Raw genomic sequence first — 18,498 nt, 5'->3', positions numbered from 1 at the left:
TGATCTCAGTCGAGAGTCGGGACCAGGTGGTTGTTTAACCAGAGAACAATGCCACTGCAGCCAGCCATCATTTGAAACGAATCATTTCTCCTTCCTATTAAGTTATAATCCAAAAAAAATACAGGTAAAATACAGAAGCTAACAGTCACCCTCCAAGACAGCCATCATTCTAAGGGCAAATATCACCGGTAATTTACTGTGTTGGTTTCAGAGCTAATGGACGTCGGGAACATGCCACCAGGGAGAATGAAGGTTTGAGAGAATGTACAGCTACTATTCGGGCGTAGAGAAAAGCGCCTTAGTGACGGTACTGCGACTGCTGAAATGTGCTTACATATTCCTTCTCATTTCTTCTCTTCACCTGTTCCCAACTTCCCCGATCCATAACTTCCTTTGTTCTAAGATGATTGAAATATAAAGATCACAGAAAACATCACGCGACTTGAGATATCAAACATTATCTTAAAGTATACAATGCACCTGATATCGAGTATAAACAACGATAGGATTATCACCAAATCGTCGCTCCTCCAAGGTAAAGGTTTTATGTTTGGCTTTTGCTAGGGCATTCCACGACGAACTCGACATAGAGCCTCATCCGAGCAACTTTACAAAAAAGGGTAGACCTAATTTACACAGGGATGAACACGGGTTGTACTAAGCCATGCTTAGCTGGGTGCAACATTACGAAAATTCCTCATCGGAAGGTAATTGTTATTTCAGCGTCCCCTTTTTCCAAGAATGTTTCTGTAGCTATCGCCCTCACTCCAGTCTGAAATAACAAGGAATGAATTTTTGGTGAGTATCGCATAAGTTCAACGAATTAATAGATATACTACTGACTGCTAACTCTCAAGTAAAACTTTCACCTCCATTCGCCCATGAACTGGCATAGGGGCCAGTTTTTATGTTCAAAACGCTGCACTCGTCACTGTAAACCAGATCCGGTAGCAACTTCGGGGTAAGCAAGAAACATCTGAATAACAGTGACAGAAACCAAAGCTTAAGTGACCTTTTACATATGATAAGCACAATTTGCTTTGTCCACTGCAATTTATAAGACAATATAATCATAGAAGCTCATGTCCTCCATTGGTCACACAATCTTGCAATTTCTTTGGTTCATACTAGAAGCAGAAACCTTTTTGTTAACCTCGACATTCAATACTGTTAGGAGCAGCTAAAAGAGAAGTGCATGATGAGAGACTGACTACACATGTTATCCTTCCAATTTATAAAGGGAGCGGTCGCACACCCAAAACATCATTTTGCACTACTTCCAATTAATAACGACGCATTATAATATATCGGTATTTCTAGTTTCTCAAGTCGCCTTCTAAAACAAATGGAGACGGATAATAATTCGCACCAAGAAACAGACACAGATAATTATCACAAGTTATGCATAGTTGCTCTTACTGTGGTGTATTTGGTTGAGATGCTGCTCTTACTAACTGCTGGAACATATTTCTTTCATTTATCGGATCCATCCCTGAAAACATATTAATCACAACAATGATTTATTTTGAGATAAAGAAACTTGATTGGATGAAAAAAAGAAGATAACACTCTGCTGTGCAACCAAACCTTGATTTATCTCATCAACCACCCTAAATGGGCAATTTGTAAGGTCTTGAAGAGAAACAAGATAAAGTATAGTTGAAACTGATCGCTCCTACAAATGGGAATTTGAAGGCCACAATAAGGCAAAACTGTTGAAGTCAAATCAATAACTCAAGAATACAGCAAGTGTAATACCCCTCCGGATTGATGGTGGGCACTGAGAACTTGTATCTGCCCCGCTTGCCTGATGGCCATAATGTCAAACGAATGAAATTGTGAACAGAAGCAATGCATAACTTTTAAGTAGGTTTCACATAACAAATCAGCAACTGTGATTTCATCTTAGTGCAATAGAACAAAAACAATATAGATACTACCAAGCTTGGAATCTATCAGACTTATGTCGAACCAGGCTTGGAATTAGTCCTGGTTCCGACATAACTATGACAAATTAAATTACACTACCATGATAAATTAAATTACACTTCCCAACTTAAAACGACTAGTAGTAGCACTATGAAAGTACAGAAACAAGAACAAAATTGAAATTACCTGAATTTTACTTTTATAAGTATCCCATATCGGTCGAAGTCCATTTCATGCTCATCTGAGAAGAAACATGAAATTACAAAAGTTCAAAATAAAATAATAATAAAAAAATAAAAAAAACCTTCTAGATAGCGCAATGCTGAATGGTAAATACCCAATAAAACTTCCCCTGCAACCGCCATCTCTTGGAAGTTCCTACTGAAAGTCTCATTTATCTGAGCAACAAGACTTCTTAATGTTGGGAGCCAAGTTCCCTGCAAATAATTTACAATCAGGAAACAACAAAGAATATTAGCAAAACATACACTAATGCAAGTGGCATATATGCACACTGACGTGAAAGAGAGATAAAGGAAAACGAAGAAACTAAGAATATGAAAGTAGTTTGACATAAATATTTAGAATTTTAAACTGTTCAGGGCTGTTGGTTTAAAAATTTATTCAACATGACCTTTTCAGACCTAGCAATACAAGTGAGTATTGGCAAAGGCCAAATTTGTCTACTTATTTTGGAATCTGTTGTTTGTGGCAAACTAATGAACTGTAGGAGGTTAGCAGCATAAAGAAACTGCTGTTTCCATGGAGATTGGAGACTGTAAAATGCATATAATTACAACCTAACGCCAAAGACCAAAACTCAGGTGAATTCCAAGTAACATAAGAGACAAGCTGTTATGGTAATAGAATGCAAATGTGATGTTTATCCTGAAACATGAACAGTGGGTGCAGGACTAAATAAACTTAAACAAAAGAAAATTTCAAGTCAATTGTGGTGGCTTTTCTGAAACCATCATAATCCATTTAACAATTCCCATCATCCATCATTGAGTGTGTCCTACAGTTTATTGTGGTGACTCTGGTTGGATTGGTTAAAGCAATAGTTCAAACGGCCAAAGTATTTTGGTCAAGTGTTCATTGAGGAGACCAACATCAACTTGACAAAATAGTCGTTAAGGTAACAACTAGGCATCACTAACCTTCTTGCTTTCAGATTACCTACTTCAGCTATTCAGCTAAGCTACTCATAAGATAACAACTAAGCTTCGCTAACCTTCTTTATGAAAAAATAAAATAAAACAAAGCATTACTCACTTTCAGATTATCCACTTCAGCTATACACCTACTAAGCTCTGTTTTATCTGCTTCCAGTTTCGCTGAATATTCTTCAATCTGTATTATAATTGTACGTAAGAGTGATGAACTTAAAAAAGAAATTAGGGGAAAAACAGCAACCAGAGACGGCAGAAATATACCTTTTGCTGACGGTCTTCATATTCTTTCAGTATATTTTGATTTAGAAAAAGAATAGAATTAGCTTGAGAAATATTTTCCTGTATAGCAGCTTCTAATTCTTCAATTGTAGTAGGCATCTGGAGACAAAACAGACAAAGAAATCAACTTTTGTTAGGTTACAAAAGAGCTGTTAAATTTTGAATAAAATAATAAAAGTGCAAACGGAGAGAGATTAGATAGACTACAGATTTTACATGGTTGACCATTAGGGCCATGTTCATATGAGAGGAACACAAATGTTATAAGGAAATAGAAAGTGCAAATCCTGAGGCCCATGTCAATATTCCAATTGGTTCAATGGTTGAACCAGGTCGGGCTCATATGATAAGTCTACAGTGCCCAGCTTGTCCTACTTACAAAGTTTATACATGGACATAAGCTTTGGACAAATCCATAGGCTCAGATTATTAGGAAAGTTCACCATAAAATTCATAAGAGCAGATCAAGGCCATAGCTCCTTATCAATGTATAACTCAATCACAAAAGAAATACATCAAATTTTGTCCTGATAACTGCGCTTCATAGAATGGTGTTCTGTTATACCAAATAAGCCCATAAGCTCCCAAGATCTAGCTAAGAAGCCACTTGATTACCTTATTGTTTTTTATGTATCCAAATACTGGCCTCATACATAAGAAATTTCACACAATAAAGCAGGTAGACGTTTCTCTTGGTGTCAGGTCAACGGATCTTCTCCATGAACACTCCTATAGTGGTTTAGTACCCCGAAAGTTTACACAGATTAACAGTTCAGGACCTCATGTTCCAAATTTATTGTAATACTACATAATGCTACCTTTTATCGTCCATTTCACACACGCCAATCAATCAGCCAACAAGCCCATTAATCAATGATATCATGATTGCAGAATCCTCCGTTTATTACGACGAGGCCAATATAGGGGTCGCTTTGTCCATGTGGGGAAAAAGCCAGGCTACAAAATTTCCATGTCATGAAAAAGGTGGGTCCCGCCACACCCACATCATGGATTAACAGACTTGTTGACGAATTGATTAACAGAAGTATGAAGACAACAAAATATGGATTTGGGTATGATTTAGATAACTTGTGAACATTGGGCACTAAACTGATAATCGATGTAACTTTTGGGAAGTAAGGTGAAAATAACTTCAAAACATTATATACAACAAAACAAAAACACCTGGGCACCTAGCACACAAGTTTTTGATACCAGTGAACCAGTCGACTCACTTCACGGAATTAACTGGCCCCCACCCACACTATATCATAGTTTGTGCCATTTACTCCTCATATTCAAGCAGAAGTTATATTTTCCATGCATTAGAATTAACTCATGATATAGAAAACCTCAAGAAATTCCTTCTGAAGTGCTGGAGTGATCATCGCAATGGATTCTGCATTCTTCTTGGCAACTAAAAGTTGCTGTCGGCAATCCTCCTCTGCCTTCTTACCTGGACAAGAAGCAAAAAAGCAATAACTAGCATTACTGACATTGAGTTTTCTACTGTAAATCTTTATTTTTTTTTCAATAAGAAACAATTTTATTAGCAGGTGAAAATCGAAGACATATACATGTACTGATAATTCAAATGTTATCCTCTTTCTTTCAAAGGCATCCCTCGCTAGAAGTTCCATACTTCAGTGTGCGTAAGGAGTCTAAGGACCAACGAATTGGACTAGATAACCAATTCAATATTCTGATTGTTTTTAAGACAAAAGAACTATGATAAATTACTTTAGAACAAAAATAATAGAGTGGCTACGATACATGCATGTATTTAATACATTAACCATTTAATGATCACGTATGGTTAGATTTGATACTCTCTCTTTTTGGTGCATATATGACCGTTTAGATGGTGAATGTATAAAATACATGTACAGGCCAAGTCCTAAAAATAAAGCACAATCATACACTACCAAAAAGAGTGAAAAACAACTTTATGCGTAGATCAAATAGTTTAAACAACTGCACGGAATGGAAGAACCTCAAAGTGAAAGTAAAAAACCACTTACACTCCTCATGGTGCAGGCTTGCTTGAAGAGCAACCTTTTCATGGTGTTTGATATTGACCTCCATTTCTTTAATCTAATAAAATAAAAAACAAGCATAAATAAATTAATTAGAACTGAGTATGAATTAATGCATATTATTCAGATATCCCATGGCACAATAGCTTTACAATAAAAAGAAACATGAATCATAAAGCGGCGTATAGTCTAAAGAGATAAAATCTAACAAAGAAATAATTCATTACAGTATAAGGCGCCACCTTTGTTTGCAAACTGAGTAAAAAAAGAACAAGAAAAAGTTTCAAACCATTCATGCCTAAAATAAGGGGAAATTACATTCTACCTTAACAAAAAGCATTCACTTCAGTTTTATGATTGCATTTTAAGAGTTTTATGATTGTATTTGACAAACTGTCTACGATTTTAAGAAAACTTATTTGTAAATTTTGTAGTCAAACTCAGTATGCAAAAAAATAGTAAAACTCTCAAAGCAGCATGTTCTGGATCATCATAGAAAATACCTTTGCATCAAACTCAATGACCATCATGTGCTTTTCAGCATAACTTTGTTTGAAAGAAACAGCCTCAGCAAGTAGACTCTGAAAAAAGACAGCAGAGTTAAAAGTTTGAAGTAACCAAGTCCTGAAACACTTATATCTACCCCAAACATTGGTGTACAACTTAAACCAAACAAAGAACAGAATAAATAAATAAAATGTCCCCTTAAGAATTTAATTTTAGAAGTGTGCCTAAAACTTGACCTTAATTTCCATTGCAGAATGGAACCTGTCAATCATATATTTTGCAGACTGTTCATTGAGCTTTGCCATAGTAGTATCCAGGTCATCCTCCTTCTCCATAGATTCTAATTTCTTTTTCCTTTGTGCTGAGATCACCAGAGTATACTCATCATGTAAAATGAACAAAAGAAATTAAATACGAAGCTTCTAGAGAGAAAACTTCAAAACCATTATTACTTACCAATACGGTTTTCTATTTCACGTTGTTTTCTCTTCCCATCCTGTACATTTCTGATAATCTCCTCCTACAATATATATTACGTTGTTCCACATAAGTAAAGGAATTGCATGTCAAACCAAACCCAGTTAACGTTAAAGTATAGTTTATATGTTTGTAGCATTGAATGCCACCTGCTACACTTATTTCCACATACCCTCTGTTTCTGAAATTTTGCTGCTTCATTTTCTGCTTGTCTTTCCTCAATCTGAAGTGATCTAACATTATCCTGTAAAGCAGTAATAGATTCTTCAAGTTCCCCTTTTTTGGACATCAATGACTCAACTTCCCCAGTCTCCAAACCTGAAAGTAAAATGTATGACCTCAACCAACGAAGTGTTTGGATTATTTGCTAAACAGAAAAGGGTTTGCAGAAACATACCACACAAAAAAAGTTGAGAACGACTGACTGATTCTACACTGGCAGATCTATGACCACCATATCTTGATACTGACCATCGGTAGTGATTCTCAGGGGTCCAAAAATCTAATATCCCTAACTTCGAAACCTCATCAGCCCTCTGATCCGTAGTCCTGGACCCAATATACTGAGGAAAAAGGAAGAAACACAAATACATGAGCATTTTTTTATAATAAATTACATGCACAAAAGCTATCAAAATCAAAACACTACCTAACAAATTTCAAACACCGAACTTCATACGGTTGACCTTAGGCACGGCAAATCGTCATTTTTGTTTATGTACAATACAGTCAATCATCACCAACTCGTCTAATTGATCAGGTCAAGTTACTTAAACACTAACCTCACCCATTTATTTATCAGGTCCTGTTTGGAATGATACGGATATATTGTGAATTAGAAACTTGAAACTAAGTTCCATTAATTTCTAATTAACCCTATCACTTATACATTCCTTATAGAATTGAATCCATTAAATACGGTTTATTAATAAACCATATAAACCATATACTATAATTTTATAGTTTACATGAGGACTCATACAATACTTATTGGTATATAGTACAACTAAAACAGGATTATCATGGAAAAGTTATTTTTCTCATGTTTGACACTACCCCAACCTGTTTACCAGTTGTCTTATCGTACAACATACAGGTTCGTGTCTTATTGTGCCACATACAGGTTCGTGTTAAGTAATGGTCAACCAAAACCCGTTAACCACATCTTGGGTTCAAGTCGTGTAATGGAATCATGTACAAATTTTAGCCTAGTTGAAGTCAACAAGTGCACATAAAATTATGAACATATATTTAGCACATTATTTTAAATTTTTTAACTTTTGCCTGAAGTATATAAGATAAGAGTAAGCTTGGGAATCATACTGATCTATCCAAGCCAAATTGGCTAATCAAAACCTCCTTCACGGCAGTAGGAGCATCAAAAACTTGGTCAAGCCGCGAATAGATCTCCAGTGCACTCATCTGCTCATAAAACACGGAAGTAAACAATAAAAATGTTAACAGGACTAGTTCAAACTTTTTTTTATAAAATATAGCACCAAAAACACACACCTGCTCAGAAATTTGAAAGGGTTCTCTGTGACAAGTTCCATTTCCCGTATAATTTAAAACTGGAACATCAAAGGACTTGAGATTTTTTACCAAAAAGTCCCGGTCACGAGAATCTTGAGTTATGAAAGACTACAAAAAAGGAAAAGGAAGATCAACAAATAGGTATTATTAAGCCAACAAATAAATACATGTTTGAGTAACATGTGGAATTCTTTTATGATACTGTGCTCCTAAAAAAACACATAACTATACTGACTCAAAGCAAATTCGAAGTACAACAGTGTACAGGTTACTGGCATCTACCCAACCATCCGCACAAACACAAGCACAAACATACACAAACAGAGATTTGGAAAGTAGAATGGTTATATTAAAAACTTAAATAGGATATAAAGCACCCCAAACTTAGGTAACGAGTTAATTTACATATGTAGTTAACACATGGCCTCACAGTTCTATGCAGGGGAAAGTTGAGATTTAAGTCTTGGTTGGAAGGGGGAGAGTTGGGGGAAAGGCTTTAATGTTGCATCCAAACTCACCTATGAGGGTTTAGCATGGATTAGCCAAGATATGTGACATGCCAATGAAATGATCTTTCATCCCAAAACTAAGCCTTCATTAAGTTATCTTGATTACCTTCATCTCTTGCCTTCACTTTGTGAATCAATAAAAGGCCAAAATTGTATAGACAACTACTCTTGTAACTCCTTTCATCTACCTTCTTTTGTGTGCCCTTCCCAAGCAGCTCCACCAGTTTATGAAACCAAAGTTCTGATCAGACTGACAGACACACAGGTATAAGCCTTATACCAAACAAACTTGGAAATTCTAGGGGCAAATTTGGGATTGCATTTTAGCGCTCACTAGAAGCACTTGTATCAGAATCACAAGAAATTTTTTATTATACAAAGCACTTGAAGGCACTTCTAGGAGAAGAACCTGGTAGACCTGGTGGCCAGGTGCTTTCCAGAAAGCCCCAAACAGTACTTTTTGAAGCCAGGAGCACTTTTGGTTACTTAATATTGCTTTTGGCTATCTGAAAGCACTTTTAGCCCTTCCAAAAGCATTTTCAGACAGACCCTTAATAATGTAGGAGTTAGAAGCCTGACATTTGATGTTAGGTAAATACAAGTAGATTAAAAAAATCTAACATAATACAAATGCGTTTACCTTCCACATGTAATTAGGAACATGACCACCCAAGTAGTCAGCGTGAACTCGATCTGGCACATTAACCTGAGTATGCATGCACCCAAAGGAGCATCATCAATAATTTGTAAATTCAAATTCTTCAGTGAACATGACAATGTTATGATTTAAATACATACCTCAAGCAAAACAGGGCCATACACCTCCTTATTGAACTGATGACGATGTTCTTGCAACCATTTATAAGCATCAACTATTTTATCTGCTCCAGAATTTTTTAATACTTGTAAGAGTTTACCATTTTTATTTTCCATCTCCTTCAACCTGAAAAGGATACAGTAAAAGATGTTTGAATTAACAATGCAAAGGCATGTGGACAGGATTTGACCTTGAAGCGAATATTACTTATCCAGGCAGGTGTTTAGGGAAAGTTTCTTTTGATTTAAAAATCTTTCCTTCTCTGACTTCTTATCCCTCTTTTCCTTTGCAGAAACTTCTAGATCCACAATTTGAGCATGCAATCTCGCCTGATCAGCAATATTTACTCAGTAACGTGAGGGAAGAACTCAAACAAATAATAAGTCTAATACCCCAGCAAAAAAACGAAACATGTTAGTTTACAGATTTAAAACCTGAGAATAATAATCAAATGACTCTTCTAAATAAATAATTGCGCTACAATGTTCATAGGAAAACAAAACCAGAAACTAGGTACATATTTGATTGAGAAGACTAAACAGTGTGCTAACTGTTCCTAGGCAAACAAATCCAAAGTCTAATAACCCAACAAAACTTGACTGAAAAACATTGGCAAAGGAACCATGACTTCTCAAAACTGGTTTGCACAAAAGTATTTTCATTCATGATTAATGGCTAAAAATCTGATCCATTTATGTCAATCACACCAGGAACTGCCTGAAGATCCTGACATTTTGAGACTGAATCCATAACTTACAATTTCATCTGTAGGGGCTGCATACGGAGTCAGATTTTCAAGTTCTAGCTCAGCAGCAGCTAGATCCTCTTTTGCCTTTGAGATCCTTTGTTGACGAGATTCTTCTTGCTTCTTCAATTCTTCCATTTCGTTGTATTTTTCTTTTATTAACACTCCCTATAAACATGTGGATGAAATTGAAGCACAATAAAAATTCAATTATCCACACTACAAACTAGAGAAGGGCTAAAATTACATTAAGCAAATAAAGTACCACGTTATCATACCAAGCGGTTCACATTTTCCAAAAGTCTCATTCGTTTGTTTGCATTTTCACTAATGTTTTTTACTACTTTTGTACTCTTCGACTCCATCACCACTCTCTCTTGTTTTTGTTTTCTGCAGCAGGTAAAACATTATTACACTAGAAAGTAAAATACAAGCAAGTCATTGCAATAAACAGACTGTATATCTCATGTCAATATATTGTGCATGAATAAATCAACTAAATGAAGTGATCATAATCAACTAAATGAAGTGATCATACTCAATAGGTTCTTTCAGTTGATTTAGAGTTCTTGCTGCTTTCTCCAACTTCTTTTTTGCATCCTTTTCCTGCTCCATAGCTTCCATGCATTCAGCCTTCTTCATATCATACTTCAGCCATGGCAATTTTTTTTTCATGGTATCAGCCTGTAGATGACATCAAGACGAAATCTCAGTTCCAACTTAATTATGTGGGAAGCAGAAGAGCGTTTTCTCTTTGGGGGATGAGGAGGGGATTATCGAGTCAGATGGAGTTCATTTTTTTTTTACTATCTTGAGAACTATAAGGGAGATGGGATGAGGATTTATGGGATAAAGTCGAATTCTCATTGTCGCCATTATGGGCTTCAGTTTCACCTGCATTTGGGGATCTGGCTTTCCTTCCAATGGTCTGATGAACCACATTTATCTTTCAGTGTTTTCCTTCAGATGTTTTGGTTTGTGAGGTTCTGTGCTATTTTGTGGATGGTGAATCTGATTGTATTTGAGTTATGTACTAGCGCTCAATGGATATCTTGTCCACTTCATTGTGTGTGTGTGTGTGTGTGTTATAAAAATCTTTACTAAGAGTTTGTATCTTATCATAAAAATACACTGTCATTCAGTTCATATAACAAAACCAAAAAGACAAACCTTTGCGAGAAGTTCCTCTCTTTGGCGGACACGCTCAACATCTTTCTCTTGTTCAGCATTCAGTGCCTTCAACTGATTCAAAGTTTCTCCATTTTTTTCAACGGCCTAAATCAAAAAGACAAAATGTCTAAATAACGTGATAAAGCTAATTAACATTGTATAACATAAGGACAAATTAAAAACCCACTTGTTCAATTCTTTTCAATTTCTTGCTTTGCTCAATAAGTGCACGATGTTGGATTGGCAATTGAGGATCTCCTACAGCCTTTTCAGTCTCTTCTAGAAGTTGCACTGGAGTTAATTTGGCGAACTCACAGACACGATCTTGTGGTAAAAACTACAAGCACACCCCCAAAAATAAAAAGGAGAAAATTGATAAAAAAAATTATAAAAAACAAAAAAAAAAAGAAAGAAAGAAAGAAAGAGAGGAAATTACTGACCTAAACTCATAATTTAGCTACAAAATTGTTAGCAACAGTTTCAAATAGCATCATAAAAATGAGTTAAAACTGAAATATCTTAGAGGGAGACAAATAACAGGAAATCAAATAAATAATGCCATATACATGCATTAATACACTCGCAGTAAACAACTTGACAACTAGATTGTTATTATATGTGCATCCCCAGACAACCTTTACTACAACACATAATTTACCCATTCTTCTCAACATTAGTTCATTCAGAAGAATTTGGAATGAATAGGAATGCTCAATTAAGATGAAAGACAAAAGTAGACCACTAGATAAACCATTATTTAGCACATGCTCTAATCAAAATAAAAAAGGAGTGGCATTTCAAACAGGATCATGCAACAAAGGATCTCAATTTTACTAGCACAGCAAGTACAAACAATGGAATGCAGAAGAAGTGAAATATAAAGGTCACTTCCAATAATTTGCTGCCTATAAAAAGACTGAATCAATGCACCGCTATATGAGCAAACACTCCTCATCTTTCTCAACTTTAAGAAAATACTTCGCATCCTTCCTATAATTTTAAAGACCAAGGTGCCAAATACAAAAAAATACAGCATCAACTTTGTGACGATATTAAGTAACAGTTTCTACAATCTATTGCACTCCTTACTAAGTAAATTTTCTGTTTGTACATATACTCTGAAACTGTACAGTACCAAGTTTGTAAAAGTACTGCCTATTCTATGCAAGTATAACCTTCAAAATGTTGTCTTCTACTAAAAACTAAAAAACAACAAAGAATACTGATTAAGCTTATAAATTCAACAGTCATAAAATTCAATTACAAGGTCCAGATATTCAAAAGGAATATTAATAAACAAAAACATGTGCACGCATATCAAAAGTCATATTGCATCCACATATAAAAGCTACAGAATTAAGGCATGCCCTGATCTGATGTTAATTATTAGAAACAAACTCACTTGAGTTAAATTGTTGACTTGAACATTAAACCTTTGAGTGATTTCAACCACATCCTTTTTAGCCACCGCTCTTCCTGAAATACAAAGAAAACTGATAAATCAGTATTTGAGATTACTCCTGTGCCTTCTCAATAAACCGTCTTAATTTGGAAAGTAGTTTATTTCCCTTGATAATGCATGATAGTGAATCAAAACATATCATCCACTTTTCCCACTGTCTTGCAGACTGGTAATTAAAAGTTAAAACTGACACAATTTGAAAAGAAAGAAAGCTTGTATACAAGTACCGCACTTATGCTGAATGAAGACAAGAATAAATGCAAAATAGGAGCTACATGCATTGAAGCACAATTCTTGGAATGGAAATTAATGCATAAGATGATTTTCAGAAACTACTATAACCCGAGTCAGAGCAAGTAGGTTAAACATCCTCCGTTCCCTGGGAAAATGTCGGTTAAACATGATACTTTAAGGGGCTACTAACAAGTATACAAACACTTCTCTTAATGGCTATAAGCCACCTCAAGCTATTGCCTAAAGATCACTGTTTGTTGGTCCATAATATATTCAAGAGAAATGATAAAATAATTAACTCTTTACACATGCAAAACTACTTACCATTGTATAACCATTCAGACTTATTACGTGTATCAATCTTACGCATAATTTCAATATGCTCCTCTTCGGTGTCCCCTCTCAAGGTTATTTTAATATAACCGGACGCTTCACCACGTTTCACATATGCTCCAACACTGGTCGCCCTTCCAAGTAGCTGTAGTTACCAAACTCCTCTTCTTTATATATTGTTTACCAAAAACAACTTAAGAAATGCAACAAAACACGTTCCCTGATATTAACTAACCTGAGGCTCACCACCAAGACCCAGTGCTATTGCACATACGAGAGAACTCTTTCCAGCCCCATTTGGCGCAATTACAAGGTTTAGACGAGGGGCCGGTTTGCACGTTATGTGACCAAAGGTCATAAAATTATGGAGCTCAATCTTAGTTATGCTTCCCAGCTTATAGTCATCTTCACCCCTGAAAGAAAGAGATGATAAGCATTAAACCTTGACATCATAGCTGAACTAATCAAAACAACAAAAAGGAAATAAATTTCACTTTCTCATGTTCTGTATACCAGAAAGTTTTGAATAGTATCTTCTTGATTTTAACACTACGAAGTCAGTTCAAGATAGCTAAATACATATCTTGTTGCTTCAGCATTGACTCAGAGTTTCTATAGGTCCCAAATAACAAAATTTTAGATCTTTACCACTGTACTACTACTACATTTAGAAAAAAAATAAAATTAAAAATAAAATTTTGTTAAGCAGAATAAGGTTTTACGGTGGATTCCATAATCCTCAGTTTAATTTCGTAACATAATAATGGAAGGCAAAAGAAAAGGTTAAACATTTCATTTAATAATAATTAATAAAGCAAAAAATTAACTCAAAAAAAATAAAGCAAAAAACAAACACAAAGACATTTAATTTTCTGGTTAACCAAACAGACAGTAAGAAAAAATGCAATTAGAATGAAAAAAAAAAAACCTAATTCTGACGAACTGGGTACCAGAAAACATGAAAAGAACTTCAATTTCAAATTCAATTTCAAAAGTGGAGTGAAACGAGTCTCCGGACCTTGTAATTTTGGGGCGCTTTGCGCGACTCTCCGCCATTCTTGAACTTTGCAGTGCTACTTTCTGATTCTTCGAGGAATTGGGGGTTTTGTGGTCAATCAGTGAAACCCTAGGTGGTGACCGATTTGGGTCGGGGAAATAAGTAAAAACCTAGGGCTTTGGGAAGGGAAAGAGAGAAGAATTGGCGCCAAAAGAGAAAAAGTGGGGTATGTGTTTTATAAGCCTCAGCAATTGGAGAGAAATGTAATTTTATTTCATTTAAAAAAAAAAAAAAAACATTAAGTGACTTCGATACGACATCATACTATTTTTTGAGTTTGAAAAAATTGACAGATGCATTTAGTCTTTTTTTACCACTATCATCATTCTATGATTCGTCAACATAAAAAATTAAACCTAAAACATAATATATGAAATATGTAAAATATTATTATTTTTTACATTTGAATTAATAAAAATCAAATAACATAAATAAACTTAGACAAAATTTGAATCGATGATTGAGATTGAATTCAATGACATCCACATATAGCTAAAATTAATCACCGGATTCCTTTATCCCTCTCTGTGTCCGGACCAACATGGCAAAACACGCAAATATCTCCCCCCGAAAGAGGGAATGGGATCCTGTCCGGATCTCTGCTTCTAATCCATTAAGTTCGGAGATCCGGATCTTTCAAATTTGATACAAGGATTAAAGTTATTATAACTTTTAAAGTAAATCTTGTTTGTAGCTGGTAGATTAAATTTTAACCGTCCAGATCAGAAAATCCATGACTCACACTTCGACTCAACTCTGTATTATACTGTATAATCTGTATGGCCATTACCGGTAGCATATGTTCATCACCAAACCAACATCCAACTCTCCCAACACTTCCACTTCCCTCCTCCCTCTTCCTCCTCCAAATTTGGCGCCAACTGGGTCTCCAATGACGCATTGGTCATTGCAGCCACGGCCGACCGAGGCGCTGGCACTGGCCCGGGCTGCCGTGGTGGCGGCCAGAGACGCTGCAGCGGTGAGGGATGAGATTGTGGAGGCTTGGAGTTGTAGGGAGAGTGGGAATGGGAGTGGTGGGTTGGTGGTGAGGAGGAAGAGGACGAGGAAAAGGAGAAAAGGGTTGGAGGGTTTGGATGAGGAGAGGGGGAGGGGTGTTGGAGATGGAAAGTTGTCGTTTGGGTTTGTGAGATGTGGGCATCTGAACCCAAAAGAAGAAGCTGAATGCTGTCTCAGTCTCAAGGTACTAATTTTCCTTGGTTCTTTTATGGCAAATTTGTACTGGTAAGTTTTATACAAAAACCCAACAACGCTAAGTTTTATACAAAAATGCTTATGCTATGTTTCGAGATGGAATTTGCAAGTACTTGGATGTAGGTTAAATTGGTTTAAAATGCACTGCAGAAGATTTGGTTTGAGATGAGTAAATACGGTACTTTTAAAGGGAATGCATATGACTACTTGAAAGGAGTCGTCATTTGTGAATCATCACGTACCGCATTTCAAATCCCTTCATCTAATGTTTTGTGATTCATTTGTATCTAATTTACTTGAAAGTTTGGTACTTGTAAATTCCTCATCATTCAAATGTAGCCTACAACGCGCCCAATTAAAGAAAAAGCCCTTTGTGTTAGCCATCTGCCATGTTCGAACTGATTCTTACTGCACGAACTTCCTTTAGTGTCTCTGCTGTTGAAAAGTAGTGTGTTTTTGAAGTATAGACTTGAAGTGTGTTTCTCTAAGGTGTAAAGTTGTTATGCGCTTACATGTGAAAAGCCTAACTGCCATTTAGTTTCTCTACGGTGTTATTCTGTTTCTCGATTTAGACTACTGCATATTGTTATGAATCATTGGTTGCTCCAATTTGAGTTTGGAGAATGGTTGGTTGGGTTCAATATTTGAGATAGAGATGGTTTAGTTGCTCGCCTTTCTTGCATCTCATCTTCCTATTGCAAGCAATTCTCATCTCATATGTAATCGTAGAACCGAACATTTAACTTTTAATGCTAGATGACACCATATGTTTCTTAAACTGTACAGTTAAACGTTGTATATGATGATCACTACAGTAAGCATCATTCATGTCCTCTAGTTTTAATTTTCTTCGAATCTGCTGCTCCTTGTAAATGATGCGACAGATATGATTCAACTGATGGCTTTTGCATAAACCTTAAAAGTTGTTTAAGTCTGCTCATCTGTATTTATACTTTGGTTCGCAGTTTTTTTTTGTGTTCAATTGCAGTTACTAGGAACAGCTTTAATTAGAACTGTGTTTTGTTTTAGAACAGTTCTCAAACTACTTGTTTGTAGAGTTTTCTAATGCCGAAAAGTTAACTTTAGCTCTCCATCTATGAATGGCCTTTAATGACACAGGAGGGAGCAAGATTAGAATCATGAAGATTAAGAGTCATAGAAGCTGAAGAGCAGGAGCCGACCTCAAAGCAGTTAGCCAAGGCAATGGGAATGAAGACGAAAGTATAGATAAGGTGCTTTGTAAGAAAAGAGAGTCACAAGAAAGGATCATCAGGAGCTACAGGGGACTCATTGTCTCTGTTTCCAGCAGTTATCAAGGCAAATGTCTAAGCTTTCAAGACCTCATTCAGGTTCCTACGCCTTTTTACTCCTGTCCAACACTTTCCGTAAGTGGCTCCAAAAAAACTAATATCTATTTCTGCAGGAAGGAAGCATCAGGCTTCTTTGAGGGGCAGAGAAGTTTGATCATGAGTGAGGATGGAAGTTATCAATGTACATCGACTGGTGGATCAGGCAAGCTATTATCAGAGCCCTAGACAACAAGTCTAGAATAATCAGATTACCAGTGAGAAGCTAACCTAACGAACCATTGTTCTTAAACAGTTGCATTTAGTTCCCTTCCGCTTTTTGATTGAGGTTGCCTAATCACCGAGCTATAGATTTTATATTAGTGACGTAATTAAATAGTTCTCTTTTATGCGACTCCTGCCAGATAACTTTGATAGAAATGCATTGACTGAAAGATTACAGAAGTATGGTTAGTTTATTTGTGTAGGTAAACATATGCGGTATGATGGCAAAAATTACAAAAGCTAAAAATTCCTTCAATCAAAGATTCAAGCGGCTGCCTACTCATGATGAAATTGCTGAAGTGGTCAATGTGCCTGCCACAACTGTAAATCTTGTTTGCGACAGGAGCAGACCGCTGATTTCATTGGATCGAGTGGTAACTTTTCGAGGTTGCATGTCACTGCAGGTCTGTCTCTTGAATTTTGTTTCCACTTTAGTGAATGTTTGCTTTCACGCCTATGCTCCATTAGCTGCTCAAACGGTAATGGAAAGGGCATCAGTTATATGCTTCATTAGTCGATCTTAATATATTAGTTCGCATTCTGCTGCAGGAGATCATGCAAGGGCCAGAGGAGATGATACCTGAAAAGATGCTTACAAAACAGCTAATGAAGCAGGAGGTCGAGAAGCTTCTGAAGACGCTGAGCAATAGAGAAGCATATGTATTGAGATTACACTTTTGACTCAATGGTGAGACCCCTAAGTCCTTTGAGGAGATAGGAAGATTGTTAAAGCTTTAAAGGGAGAAGGTTCGACAGATTAATCAGATTAATGGAATTGCGTTATCAAAGTTAAAGCATACTAGTACTTTCGACATTCTAAAATTGTATATTGTATAATTTTTCCTATTGCTTGATGAACAAAATATGAAGATAGAGAAATGTACCTAACATAAGAAGACAAGAAGAAGGGGTCGCGTTTTTTTATTGCATCGGTAATTCTTTTCCTGAACTCCCAGCAGGGTTAACAACTCTATCAAATGTTGGTGTTACAAGCAACATCTAGCTATGAACTTGAACATTATTCTCGATGAACGATAGAAACAGCATGTTTACAACAAAAACGACAATCTAGCCGGCTCACATGAGACACCCCTGCATGCAAGGCTATTAGAAAATCTTACCTACATGACTCGATCGATAAAGGAGAAGGTAAGAAGCAACGATGCTCTGCAAGTTGCAAGAGTCCAATTGCACTTTTGCTGTTCATCTATCAAAACATACACTTAACCTGGTATCGACATTATTTACGCAAAACCCTTGCAAAATCAAATCTTCAAAGTTGTGGATCAAGTTATACAATTGTACTGCAGAGGTCATCATCTAAGACTGGGGAATATCACCTTAAGTTCCGCTAGGACCTTTTTTGAATTTTGGATAAATTGTTGCAAAATGAGTCTACCTCGAGGTTCATCGTGCATGAAATAACAGTAAGAATTAGGAATTGTTATTTGA

The 18,498-nt window shown here is 36.1% G+C and overlaps 1 protein-coding gene and 2 pseudogenes across 2 annotated transcripts; 2 read left to right on the top strand and 1 right to left on the bottom strand.

Annotated features, from left to right (window-relative positions):
* Nucleotides 1–33: 33 nt before the first annotated feature.
* Nucleotides 34–14,456, bottom strand: SMC5 (structural maintenance of chromosomes 5). The gene is made up of 30 exons (XM_068472741.2): nucleotides 14,225–14,456; nucleotides 13,442–13,619; nucleotides 13,198–13,351; nucleotides 12,580–12,653; nucleotides 11,365–11,514; nucleotides 11,178–11,282; nucleotides 10,546–10,691; nucleotides 10,286–10,397; nucleotides 10,020–10,175; nucleotides 9,470–9,591; nucleotides 9,244–9,388; nucleotides 9,086–9,151; nucleotides 7,916–8,044; nucleotides 7,727–7,825; nucleotides 6,801–6,966; nucleotides 6,576–6,721; nucleotides 6,383–6,446; nucleotides 6,163–6,287; nucleotides 5,923–6,000; nucleotides 5,405–5,477; nucleotides 4,736–4,839; nucleotides 3,366–3,482; nucleotides 3,205–3,282; nucleotides 2,267–2,366; nucleotides 2,116–2,170; nucleotides 1,759–1,807; nucleotides 1,588–1,675; nucleotides 1,420–1,492; nucleotides 870–976; nucleotides 34–772 (listed from the first exon to the last, which is right to left on the bottom strand). Exons 1-30 carry the CDS (start codon nucleotides 14,260–14,262, stop codon nucleotides 720–722), a joined length of 3,150 nt encoding a protein of 1,049 aa, XP_068328842.2. The 5' UTR covers nucleotides 14,263–14,456; the 3' UTR covers nucleotides 34–719.
* A 586-nt stretch (nucleotides 14,457–15,042) lies between these two features.
* LOC137733724 (RNA polymerase sigma factor sigD, chloroplastic-like) lies at nucleotides 15,043–17,970 on the top strand (annotated as a pseudogene). Its single transcript, XR_015963864.1, has 4 exons — nucleotides 15,043–15,464; nucleotides 16,595–16,824; nucleotides 16,899–17,450; nucleotides 17,596–17,970. The product of XR_015963864.1 is annotated as an RNA polymerase sigma factor sigD, chloroplastic-like (transcript).
* On the top strand, nucleotides 17,268–17,727 carry LOC148695424 (RNA polymerase sigma factor sigD, chloroplastic pseudogene; annotated as a pseudogene).
* Nucleotides 17,971–18,498: the final 528 nt, after the last annotated feature.

Source organism: Pyrus communis, chromosome 7 (assembly GCF_041283825.1).
Source record: "Pyrus communis isolate YQ-2024b chromosome 7, ASM4128382v1, whole genome shotgun sequence".
In the NCBI taxonomy this organism is placed as follows: domain Eukaryota; kingdom Viridiplantae; phylum Streptophyta; class Magnoliopsida; order Rosales; family Rosaceae; genus Pyrus; species Pyrus communis.
This window is presented reverse-complemented; position numbering and strand designations above follow the sequence as displayed.

What these genes read in the sequence shown, in the direction of transcription:
- SMC5 (XM_068472741.2), bottom strand. Translation starts at nt 14,262, where the DNA reads ATGGCGGAGAGTCGCGCAAAGCGCCCCAAAATTACAAG. An exon ending in CCCACCATCAATCCGGAGGG is followed by an intron (nt 1,676 to 1,758) that starts GTATTACACTTG and finishes TCCCATTTGTAG; the next exon opens with GAGCGATCAGTTTCAACTAT. An exon ending in TCTCAACCAAATACACCACA is followed by an intron (nt 977 to 1,419) that starts GTAAGAGCAACT and finishes ACTGTTATTCAG; the next exon opens with ATGTTTCTTGCTTACCCCGA.